The sequence below is a fragment of the Lissotriton vulgaris genome, chromosome 4_1 (assembly GCF_964263255.1).
Source record: "Lissotriton vulgaris chromosome 4_1, aLisVul1.2, whole genome shotgun sequence".
NCBI classification, from domain to species: Eukaryota; Metazoa; Chordata; class Amphibia; order Caudata; family Salamandridae; genus Lissotriton; species Lissotriton vulgaris.
Genome location: NC_141691.1, coordinates 670930153 through 670943120, shown reverse-complemented (window position 1 = coordinate 670943120; position 12968 = coordinate 670930153). Strand labels below are relative to the sequence as shown.

At 48.6% G+C, this 12968-nt stretch overlaps 1 protein-coding gene across 1 annotated transcript in view; it reads right to left on the bottom strand.

The window, feature by feature from the left end:
- APCDD1 (APC down-regulated 1) overlaps window positions 1-12968 on the bottom strand; it is a 90919-nt gene that overhangs the window by 46908 nt on the left and 31043 nt on the right. Inside the window, exons 2-3 of the mRNA XM_086964937.1 lie at window positions 12122-12305; window positions 7188-7719 (exon numbers count right to left, since the gene is read on the bottom strand). Coding sequence (XP_086821063.1) covers window positions 7188-7719; window positions 12122-12305 — 716 coding nt within the window. The remainder of the gene's footprint in view (window positions 1-7187; window positions 7720-12121; window positions 12306-12968) is intronic.

The following is a 12968-nucleotide window of genomic DNA, read 5'->3' as shown; positions in this document are numbered from 1 at the left end:
TAAAGAACAGGCACAGAACAGGTGCAAAAATAGGTGAATCATTGCCCATATCATTTAAACACACTTTTAAAGTATCAGATGTGCTTTCCCTCTTTGCAACTGGAAAGAGAAAAAAACATCAACTGTGAAATACTAGCTGCAGTGGTGTCATAAGCCCAGTCAAGAAGTTGTTTATGGCAGTCCTTCATCGGTGTGGCTATTAAATTATTCTGTGCATTCCGTTGTATGCTTGGCTGCTAAGGCTGTTATTGCAATATGGCAACTGAGGCCAAGTGTTTCAATACAAATATGTCTGAATGCTGTGGCATATTAATATTTTCTTTTGGTGTATGTTTTCAATTTTCTTTCGGTGTATGTTTTTGATAAATTGTAGATCATCAGTAACCTGCATGACTCCAAGTCCGTGGAGACCTCTGGCCACACGTTTGTTTTCCATGGCAACGCCACACGCGGCTCAGCAGCATGGCGGGCTGGCCTCACCTAGGCGCATTTAAAAGCCGGAAGAGATGATGTTGTCATTGGCACTGGCTTCCCTACTTGGACAAAGGGCTATGAAGGATTTGATGGCTCTCTCCAAACACTCATCAATCCATACAATTCAACAAAGTCGCTGGATTTGACTCAGTGGACTTTTCCCATAATACAGAAACTTTGCACCAGTCCAATAAAAAGGGCAAACCTGTGTGGCATAATGCTTTTGGAAGAGTTAACAAAGTAAACAGTGTTTCCCCCATTCCATGATACAGAAAGATTTTGGCTCTAGAGTAACATGTATGTAAAACACGTATAACATATTATTTTTTTATAACTAAAATTGAACGTGTAATGCCCCGGTTACTTACCGGTAATCTTCATTACTCCGAGTATAGTCTTCCTCGCCACATGACTTACATAGTGAGCTTCAGCTCCACGACAGAACCCTCCAAAGTAAAATAAGCCTCCCGCCCCTCCCAACATGGCCGACCAGTCACCCCTGACCTCTATAAGAGGCGGGCCGGCCCAACCAACAGCCGGAACCACCAAGCAAACAATGAAGCCGATAGCCAGACAGGGAGGGGGGGAGGGAACTCATGTGGCGAGGAAGACTATACTCGGAGTAATGAAGATTACCGGTAAGTAACCGGGGCATTACCTCCTCGTTAGTCTTCCTCGCCACATGACTTACATAGTGAGCAAATACCCAAGCCAAAAGGCTTCATTGACCACAAGAAGAACACCACACGGTGATGCAGAAAAACCAATACAAGGTCAATGCAGTACAATGAAAAGAAAAACAGGAATACCAGCAAACCTGAATCCAGACACAAAGAAAAGGCCATCAAGGAGCCACAGCTCCCGCACTCAGCACGGCCCCAGCGAAGACCCCAGGGACAGAGCCACCCAAGACAACGCGATAGTGATCCATGAACATGTGGGGGGACGACCACGCCGCCGCCCGACAAAACTCCTCAGTGGAGACACCCCTGAAGGAGGCCCAGGACACAGATACACTCCTAGTGGAACGACCCTGGACCCCCGCCGGTACCACCGAACCCAGTGAAGCATAGGAAAGCATGATAGCCCGTTTAAGCCAGCGACTCAAGGTGGCAAGAGAGGGCCAGCGGCCAGAATGAACGGGACCGAAAGACACGAACAGGCAATCACACCGGGAAAGGGAAGACGTTCGCTCAAGATAAATCAAAACAGCACGCCGGACATCCAGCAAGGACAAGGAAGGATCCGTGTCGGGAGGGAAAGAAGGCAATGACACCTCCCGAGACCTGTGCACCAGGGAAGGAACCTTGTGAAGAAAACAGGGGACATTACGGAGAAGCCACCTGTCCGGCAAAACCCGCAAGAAAGGGAGGGGAGCGGAGGAACGAACCCAGCTCGCCCACCCGCCCGGCAGACACCACGGCCACCAGGAAAACAACCCAAAGGTGAGAAACCGCATAGCCACCGAGGCCAGGGGTTCAAAGGGGGGACCCCGAAGGGCTCGTAGAACGAGAGGGAGAACCCAAGGGGAAGACAGGTAGAGCCTCCGAGGGCGATGGAGAAAACAACTCCGGAGCAAACGAGCCACCAGGGAATCCAGTCCATCGAAAACCTGACTGCGGAAGGCCCGCAAGGCCGCCCACTGGGCCCTCAGGGAAGAAAGGGCCAAGCCCAAGGAAAAACCCCTCAGCAAGGAAATCCAAGACCCGCAAGGGATCCACGGAGGCGGGGACAGCACCCTGCAGACCGCACCAACGCGAGAAAGAAGGCCAGTGCCGGGCATAGGAATATAAGGCAGAAGACCTGCGGGACCCTCGCAGCAAATCCACTACTCCAGAAGACACCCGCTCAAGAACCAGGCCAGCAGATGGAGCCGGCGCAACACCGACACCTGGAGCGGGGGGCCCTTCAAAGGAAAAGGAAGATCCGGGAACGGCCAGTAGGCCTGAACTGCCAGCCCGCAAAGGAGAGGGTACCAGGGGCGGCGGACCCAGCCGGGAACCACCAGAAGCACCCTGGCCCTGTCCAAGCGAACCTCGCAGAGGACCCGAGGGATCAGGGGGAACGGGGGAAACGCGTACAGAAGACCCAGGAGGCCAAACACACAACCAACACCCAGGACCGACCCAGCCGATTAAAACGGAGATCAGACAGGAACCGGAGTGAACACAGGGGCAAGGCCTCAGGCAGCAACCCACCAAAAGGCGAGAAAGACAGAAGAGCTGTGCGGAACGAGTCACAGAAATGCCAACATCCTCAGGGATCAAGCCCAAGCCGGCAAGATCCAGTACCCCAAAACCAGGGACAAAGAAGGAGAGGATCCAATCCGCACAGGGAGCGCTGGGCCCCGACCGGGGAAGAGAACTGGGAAAACCAGCAACCCCGGACGATCGCCAAGGGAGAAATAAAAACATCGCGGCAGGAGGCGAAACGCCAGGCCCGAGCGAGCCAGCGCCCACAGAGGCACAACACGGGCCACTGAGCAAAAAACACCCAGAGCCACCATCCGCAGGAGCAGAATCGGGAAGCCCCCAGGCGAGCCCCACCAACAGGACAAAGCTCCCGGCCAGGCCAAAAAGCCCAGGCGCAAAGCCGTGAGCCCGAAAAGAAGGCAGAAAAAAAGCCAGCACCAGGGACACAAACCGGAAGAAAGTGACCGAGGCAAGCCCGCAAACACTCCAGAGAACGAGGCAGTGAACAAACTGCCCAGGGGAGTAACAAGAAGACCCCACGGGGCAGGGCAAAAACAAGCCAAGAAACGGCCAACAGATGCCAAAAAAAAAAACGTATCAACCGACCCAGCACGCCCTACAGGCCGAAAAGGCCGCCAACACCCGGGAAGGGGAGACCAGAACACAAAGACCACCAGCCGTACTGGCAGAGAGGGCGAGAAGGGAGCCACCGGGGCAAGAGAAGAGACACCCACGGGAACAGGCGAAGTCGGGAAAACCCACAGAGCAACGGGGCCAACCAGACGGGGAGGACCCCCAACGGACAGTGGAGAACAACCACAGAGCCATAGCTCGTGGGACCGGACCCAAACAGCCAGGAGTGCATGAAACCAGTGTCATGCATACACCCCAGGACAGAGAACCGGGCCCAAATCCATTGAAAACTGGAGCACACCACCCAGGAAAAAAAACACCAGGCAATACCAGTCACAACGTGTGCGCAGGAGCATGTGGGGAATACAACACCGAACACAACCGGCAAACTGGCACCACCAGAACCCCCAGAAAGAGGCCAGAGAAGTAAACATGCACCAAATGTACCAGCTGAGAACCGTGACCGCGCGATGAGGAGGAAGCAAGGGACGCCAGCCGAGCCACGGCACAGAAAGTTAAAGTTGCAGTGTTCACCATAATAGAAGCAATTGCAAACCAGGCCTCGTCAGATGACGTAGGTAGGGCAACACTACATCGTTCATACATCCCACCGGCGGAAGGACAATCGACATCTCATAGAAAGTGCAGCGTCTTGTTGAAAACCCAGACGACCATATTGCAAGAATTCAGGAGCCAGCTTGCTATGCCCAGTGATGGAAGGTTGGGGGGTAGGGAACACCACCGCCGCGGTCCGACACCAGGAACAGGAGCAGAGGCCAAAGCCCAACAGAAGGAAGAACAGGAGCAAACAGGGGACCGCCCCATCAGACATACAGGCGCCCACAGCCTCGGAATCCCTGAAGGCCATACCAACCAGGACCGACCAGGACAGACCCAGCACAACAGCGGAGAGCAGGAGGGGACAGGGGTACACAGGAAGGAACTGCCAGCTGATCCAGCAAGGACAAGGAAGCCAAAAGCCCAAGAATGCGTGAACAACCAGCATATACATGGAAAAACATATAGGCCAAAAAGAGGAACTGAGTACCACCCCCACGAAACTGGAAGGGCCCAACACTGCACCAAGCAGTGCATGTAAGAGGGCAACCAACATGGGAACCTGACGAGCACGGACTCCCAGAAAGAAATCCGGGCACCGAAGAACAGACGTCCACTGCTACAAGGCCTACAAACAACATCCACAGATGAAAGAAAAGCCCGAGGCTAATGCACACAGGCCACCACAGCGGAATGCAGAGATAGGACACCTCAACAATGACCCACCATACTGGGAGATCAAGCGAAGAGCACAGAGACACGTAAACCGCGAGCGCGATGGTATCAAGACTGGAACCCAGGCCATCCAGCGTCAAGGGCGGCCAATGCAGACTCACCACAACAAATGTGCGATGCCTCGTATCCATAAAAGAGTGGAAACAACCACTCCCGTCCACAACACCCAGAGTAGTCTAGAGCGCGAACTGGACCCAAAGGCAACATAGTGTGCCTCACGGGCACTAGAGAGAGTCAGTGAGCAGCCCAGGACCACAAGACGAAGAGCGCCCCCACCGAGACACGAACACGGCACCCCAGTATCGAGGTTGACCGCACCAGCTGTAGGAACGAAAAGCTGGGAGGGCCCAGCGCAGCCCAAAAGTCTGGCGGTGCCGGGGACAGAATGGAAAAACACACATGGAAAACAAACAAAGTATACTCACCGGAGGAAGCGTACCTGCTGCCCAGCACAGGGCCACCATGACCCTGAAAGCACGCAAACGCGGAGCTACAGCGTACCACCACGGCAGCCGTAAACGAGGCAGTCCGGTCCGCTGGATCCGCTGCACCTGAATGGGAAGCCGGGGGAGGACAGGCCCCGCCACACGGAACCGGCGAGGAACGCCCGCCGCTAATGGCCGAACCAGGACGAGACAGCACGGCCTCATCCCACGGAGGCGTGCAAGAGGAAAAACGGCACCCGCCGCGTAGCAGACCCCCGTAAAACACCCGAGAAGACCCCGGAGCGCTGAGGACTGCCAAAGGTAAGCCGCGGAAACCGGGACATGGGGGCCGTAAAACCGGCACTTTTAAACTCCCCAGGAGATGCCCTGTAAGCGTAGGAAAACCCCCAATATTGCATTGGGGGATTGGGAATACCCCACATCAGCCCGAAGACTACAGAAGCCACAGGGATTGAGGAGTGAAACCCAAGGGGACTCAAACAGTGTAAAAGCAGCGGCACAAACAGCAGTGACCTGACGTAGTGAAACACTGCAGTAAGACAAGCAAAACTGCCGTACATACACAAACGCCCACCCGGATAAGCAGCGAGAGCAGCCACCGGGAGACAAAAGCACCCCCCACCAGAGCCCACCAGCCGTCCCACATGGTGACAGCAGGGCCTAAACACAGAGCCCGCTAAAGCAGGACATAAAGCCAAAAAACGGAGGGGGCGCAGGAAGCCCAAGAGCCCGCCCAGAGCCACCAGAGTAGAGCTGGGAATCCAAATGGACAGGAAAAGGGCCACAAGGCGGGGGAACCTGAGTGTGAGCCCGCTGGAGCAGGGCCTCCCCCCCAGGGCACCGGGACCTGCTGGAGCAGGACCTCAGCCCAACTTACCTGATCATACGCTCTGGAGAATCTGCAGCGCAGAACTAAAAAAACAGGCTGTTGGTTGGGCCGGCCCGCCTCTTATAGAGGTCAGGGGTGACTGGTCGGCCATGTTGGGAGGGGCGGGAGGCTTTTTTTTACTTTGGAGGGTTCTGTCGTGGAGCTGAAGCTCACTATGTAAGTCATGTGGCGAGGAAGACTAACGAGGAGGTAATAGAGTGTTAACACTGTAAACTTGGAACTTGAACAACAAAACTGAGTTTGCAGTAGGTTTCTACGTGTGAAATACACACGGAATAAAGTCATATATTAATTTTCTCTTCTTTTCTAGACGCAGCACAAAGTGTAAGATTAGTTTGCATCATGTTTTACTTTTAAAGTGATTCAAAACTATAGTTTGATACAAACACTACTTTCATACATAGCTGCAAAATTGGTGCACATTGATTTCCCCTTACTGTCGCCAGTGCAACCTTAATACTGTTAAACCGAGCCTACTAAACTGTAAACAACCATCTGACCAAAATATGGAGTCTGTGACTCAAGGACGGGGAATTTCAGCCGCAGATCCATTTTTTTGCACACATAAATTCCAATTATGCTGGAAAACCCCCTTTTTGAATAAGATCCTGAACGATTAGTATCATGACCTCTTTTATTGTTACAAATTATTCAGCCCAAGGACGGCAAATATATCACATAGTAGCAAGTGCACCCATTCTTATTTCATTACAATGGAAGAGCCCAAGAGTACCATCTGTGACCAATGATACTTCAAAGTAGGGAGTACTGAAAAGCTGATATGTTTCCAGAGCACCTTATTTCTTTCTACCACACTTCAAGAGCAAAAGCACCAAAAAACAACATCTTTGCTGACTGGTTAATGTATAATACAATTGTTGCACTGTGCTGGCCAGTCACTACAAATGTTGCATTTGCTGCATTTACAATGGTTTATTGATGCAAATATTGGTGCAAAACTCCTAATGAAAAGCACTCTGTACCCTCTTGGGTCAAGTTTGCGCTATATAAAACTTTATCAATAAAATAAATAAACAACAGTGACAAACCATATAGTACTGGTGCAACATTGCCTGTACCTGTGTAATTATGTAAGTGGGCACCTGTTTTTCAAAAACACTTCACTATGTAATTTATTTTAGTTTTCAGGCCCCATTTCCTGCTCTGTGCAACCCAGAAATCCTTGAGGTGATTCTGTTGTCCCCCAGTGCGGGATCCCAAACTTCACACTGCTATAAGACCCCACCCGCAGCAACATACCTTAGCATTCTGCAGTGGAGGTTGGTAACTTGATGGCCGATAGTACATCCTCTGCGTAGCATCAGTGTGGATGTCTCCAAGGAAGAGTTCCTCCACCAAATGATCCTGGTTGTGGTGCAGGTACTGCTTCTCCACTCGGATGAGTTGAAGTTCATGCATAGCAAAATTTAACGCCCTAGCGCACTCGCAGCCATTTTCTTCTCTCCACAAGTCATATGCCACATCAGGCTCCCACACGCTCTCACCTGGAACAAAGCCTGGGCAAGTTCTATTTACGAGTTGGAGCATTTTCTCCGCCACTGCCTCACTGTGGAAAATGATCTTCACGTTGTGGAGTTGGTAGTCAGCCTCGGTGCCCCCTCGAATGATCCACGAAGCCTGGCGGAGACGGACTTTGCCTCGTATCACCAGGGTATAGGTGGGGTGCGTACAGTGGTTTCCACCATAATAGAACTGGTAGGCTTTGAACGTGTTGTTGTGGTAAAACCGATATGACCTAGTGATGAATTCGGGACCAGATCGGACTTCACAGCTGAAGAAAATAAAAATCAAAAAAGACAAAGTCAATGAAACTGAGGGAATGTCGTTCATGTCACTTCAATTGCTGCAACGTACACACAAACTTCGGTGTGAAAGTGGAAAATGCACTTTGACCAATATATGTATATACTGTATATACTGTAATGTACTACACAAGAGAAACACATGTTGGAATGCATGTTTTTAATTTCCTTAAAATGTGCTTTGCATTTAAAATGTAGTTAATCAGGAGGAAGGAGCCAATACCAGTAGGTTTACGCAGAAGAATGCACATTGACAAATGTGTGACTACAGGGGTTCCTGAAGATTCCTCCATGGGGCCCTGATGACTCAAGGTTGGGCTACCTAGGGACCTAGGATTTGAGAGGGTCGACAAAGGTCAGCCTTATACTGATTGTGGCATGCACAAGGGTATGTGGTACGCATAGATTCTGTGTTTCCATCCTGAAGAATACCATGGACTCGCATGAGCCAACAGGTTGACGGTTTGAGTGGGAATGGGGTGCCAGATCCCCTTTTCTCCACATTGGTTTTTAATACCAATTGGTATTCCATTTAATATAAAGGTCAGTTTGGCATATCACATTTTTTTAAATTATACTGTGTCACAGGCCCACTCTTAGAAGTGCCTCCTCTCTGATCTCCAGGTGAAGGCCCGCTCTTCATTAAACCCGGTTTTTGAAGAGCGTGGGGAGTCCTATGATGAAGCATGACACCTGGTGATGTATGAGGACATCCCGTCACATTTTTGTGTATGCTCAGAAATAGGCTGTTGTAAGGTGCCGCACTGGTTTAAAGGGTTTCTCTGGTGGCTCAGTTGTGTTTAACGGTTGTCATTGGAGGCCAGCTCATCCTCGATGCCCCACAGACTCTAATTCCCTACCATGGGTAGTTTCCATAGTAATCTCTGTATTGATGATATTATAATGCTGTCGCACTGACAGTGTTGCTCTTAAAACCTTTATCAGCACACCTGACAATCTCCCCCTTGCAAGCCCATCCTAGATGTAACCATCTACCAATGAATCCTCCCCATTCAGAAAAATAACACTGAAAGCACGGAACCATGCCTTGTTATGCCTAATCTATAGTGCCAGTGTACTTCACATGAAAAGCCCATTTTGGAAGGCACATTTTTAATTTCCTTACAATGTGCTTTGCATGTAAAATTTGATTGCTAATAGACATTGTTGCATAAAACAGATTTGAAATTTTAGCACATTATCAGGAAAACAACGAATACTAAACTGGTAATACTCAAATGCTCTAAATCTTTCTAAAGAGTACTAAAATCAATTAATAAATCATGCAATATAAAAAATACAGAAGGAGTAAGGTGTAATATCGTCTATATTGATACCTCTGGGTTCAAGTGACATTTATAAACCTTCAGCCTTGTGGTTTGTACTGTAACTTAATTTTGGTGCTGCCTCCCATTTACGCCACCCTTGTAAATATGGGGCAGCGTCAAAATTAATGGGTGTTGCGGTATAACGCCCACCGCAACACCCATTGCCCACCCATTTCACGTTAAGTATAGCATGAAAGTGTGCCTTATTTACAAGGCAGCGTTAAGCCACCTAATGTTAAAGTGAAATTATGGTTAACATTGGTTAGAAAATTCCAAAATATGTTTTAAAAAGGGAGAAATTCACCTAAACAATCACAGTTACAGTGCACTTGGTACCAATTAAAACAAAAAAGACACTGAAATTCAAAAGCTATGGTTTGGGCCACAATCCATAGCACACACAACTCACTAACTCAGGCGAAGGAAAGATCCCCCATGATCACTAGTTGGGTAGTAAAAGACAGCCAGAACTGTGGTGAGGTTAGTCACTCTCCCCCTGTTGCCTCGTGGTATTGCACCGACTGCACTAATGATAGCTGTGGCCCTGCTGGTGATGGCCAGAGTGATTTACAGGCAAACACTTGTACTCATTCCTGTGGGTGAAACAAAGCTTCTGATATTTCCCTGAATAATGACATTTTTCATGTAAATTTCAGAGGTCACATAGACCGGGGAACAAGGATGCATTCAAAAGCCCTGTGTAATCTACAGCACTATCGCCTAATTTTTAAATAAGTGAGCGTTTTTAATAATTCATGGTTTAGTTGCACAATCGAACGTTGTGGAAAAATGCATACTTTGAAGTGTTGATGAAAGACTGCAAAGTATGACTTCAGAGTTAGCTCATAAAAGGATTTCAGATGCTCATTTAGAAATTATTCTGTCCTCAGTCCTAGACACAGAGCCGCTTGAAGAACCTGTACACAGTGTGCTGAGTGCAGTTGGAAATTCCCTCCTTACCGTAAATTGTATTAAAAAATAGACTAGCTGTTGTATTGCTTAACTTTACACATTTTGATACACTGAGCTCTGTGGTGTCATTGTGCAAACTGTTAATAGTTATTATTGTGTGACCGATGAGGATAAAGATTAGCTCGCCAGGACTTGATACTTTTCAGCAGCCAATGTCAAATGTTTCACCATCAGGAAGAAACAACATTGGAAAGAATAAGGTCTGGGGAAGCAGAAGGGAAATATTTCAATCTTTCTTCACAGACAATACATTTCCGCTTTTTCCCCATGGACAATTCAAAGCAGTAAAGATTTATGGAATCCTTCAGCCTATGAAGAATCCGAAGGGACAAAGATATCTTAGGGGGACTAGATGTCAGCCATTATCTTTTTGAGCACTCTGTGTGTTTCTGGAATCCAGTGGCGGCCCATGCAGCTAAGCGCAGCGGGGAGAGGTTGGGGTGAGAATGGGGGGGGGGTGGGGGGTGAAAGTCGAAATATGATGGGATAGTGAACATTAAATAAATAAAACACTTACCTAGTGGAGAGCGCAAGGTAAGTGGTTTTATTTATTTTATGTTCAATGACCCATTGTATGTCGACTTCAACACCCCCACCCTCGTCCCAAACCCGCTCCACCACACTTACCTGCACGGTCCGCGACTGTTGGAAACAACTTTAGCATGCACTTCTTATTCATGGAGATGTTTTCATAGCAAATATTGAGACCCTTATTGGGGGTAAATCAGAATATGGGGAACGGTGGTGAAGATATTCTAGATATCCCGTTTTAATGTGGCACTCTTAGCAGGGTCTTATGTAACACTGGCCATGCGAAGATTGCAGCTACCTTGGAGGGTGGCTTATGGATGTCTTTGCTATAGCCAATCAACGCCACATAGTAGCAGTGCCTTCACCAATGAGAAAGCTGCAGTACAGAGATGATACATAAGTGGCTGTAGGGGATTGGTAGAGATGTAGTGGGTGACTCAAAGGGCGATATTTTCAATGCGCCTGCAGCAGTTTTGCACCACCAGAGCCTCAATCTTTTGACTCTCTGGAGGCGCAGTGTGCCTGTACATATTTCAAGGCCACACAAAGTCACCCTGTGTGGCTTTTCATAGCTTTGTAGATATGGAGTATGGCAATGCTTTACTGTTCGTGGGACGGTCCATGTGGGTGATCCTACGCAACACCCAAGGTTTTCGACACTGCTTCAGATTTACAGCATAGTGTAAATCTGGAGCAGCGCCAAAATTAATGCATTCCCAAAGCAGGCGCAATAAGCAGAACTGTTTAACCCTTTCGATGCTGATGACGAGCTCAGCTCGTCATGATGCACGGTTGAGCTGTGCTGATGACGAGCTGAGCTCGTCATGAACAATGGGAATAAGCATCCTGCAGCACAGGAGGGGAAAACACCTAGCAGCCAAGGTGTTAAATATTCCTCATATTTCCCTCTTTCTGCTGTGCTGCAGCACCATACATAGAACAAGGAAAATTACTCCATTGATTGTTTTTGTGCATGAAGGAAGGGCAGTGGGATGCCCCTGCCCTGCACACTGTGAGCTTCAGCTATGAAGTGCCATTAAATGGAACAATGTTTGTTAAAAGATGCTTGGAGGAGCAGATGCAGCACAGAAGGTGTCCTGCACAAAACAGCTTTAGAAACACATTGGGGCTTATTTACAAGCCCCTTGCCCACTTTTGCGTCATTTTTAACATGGAAAAAGTGACGTACGTGTGGCGCAAGGGGCTTGTAAATCTGCCCCATTATCTTTAGAGAAGGTGATGCGGAAGGCGAACACATACAGTGAAGTGGCCCTAAACCAGCACGGAACCAGCCCCAAAGCCATTAACCCCTTCGATGCTCATGACGAGCTCAGCTCGTCATGAGGTACGGTTGAGCTGTGCTCATGACGAGCTGAGCTCGTCATGAACAATGGGAATAAATCAGGGTCAGCACCAGGAGGCAAATACCATCAGCATTGATGGTGTTAATGAAGCAGGCCCATTGGACATTGACTGGATTGAGTTAATGGTCAGCCTGCCTGTGCCTGTTGATGTACACACATGCTTTGGGGTCTCTTACCCTGTGGACACCCAATGCCCCTCTATGTTGGGAGGCATTTGGACAGTAATCCTGGCTCCATTGTGAAGGTGCTTGAGCATGTGGTGGCACTGTGACTCCTTGAAGGCCCTCCAGGCGCTCTTTTCCATCGACCGAGGGTGGGACCGGCTGTCTGTATGCAGAAGAGCAGAACCCTCTCCCAAACCTGTGGGACAAAATGAAGAATGCATCAGACCAGGTAATGGAGGCAGGAATGAAGCACAACATAAACTAAGACAACTCCGGTTACAGTGGATGTAGGTGTTGAGCAAAACTCTCTCAGTGTCTCAGTTATGGGTAACACTTATTAGCATATTTACCTCCCATGGTACAAAACTCTGCCCCATTGTACCTCGACCATGTTGAAAGTCCGCTTGCTGGAAAAGTATTGAACCCTAGTATTTATCCTCCACAACAAAAAATGTAAGAGAATTATTTTGGTCTATGTCCTCTAGTGAGATAAAATAATAGCATGCAGGGTTGTCTTTCCCTCTTTTCAAGAATGGGGAATTTGTACATCTAAGTTAATTCATTAAACAAAGTATTTATAGACGTTGTGTCCTTCAAACAGAGTTTAAAGCTAGACGCAAGCAGGCTAGCTAGGCCTGCTGTGCGGGAAAGGTTCTAGGACTAGATTGTTTTAAAGATGTCTTCCACAGTTATTGATTCAAAGAGAATATAATCAACACTAATGGTACCCACCTGCTTGATTAGTTATGGAACCCAATCGGCTGACTCAGAGATAGTACACTGGTGATCTTGAAATATTTGCATCAAATGTTTTTCTTTTGCATCCTGGATAAAAGACAACATTTCTTCCAAATTTGTG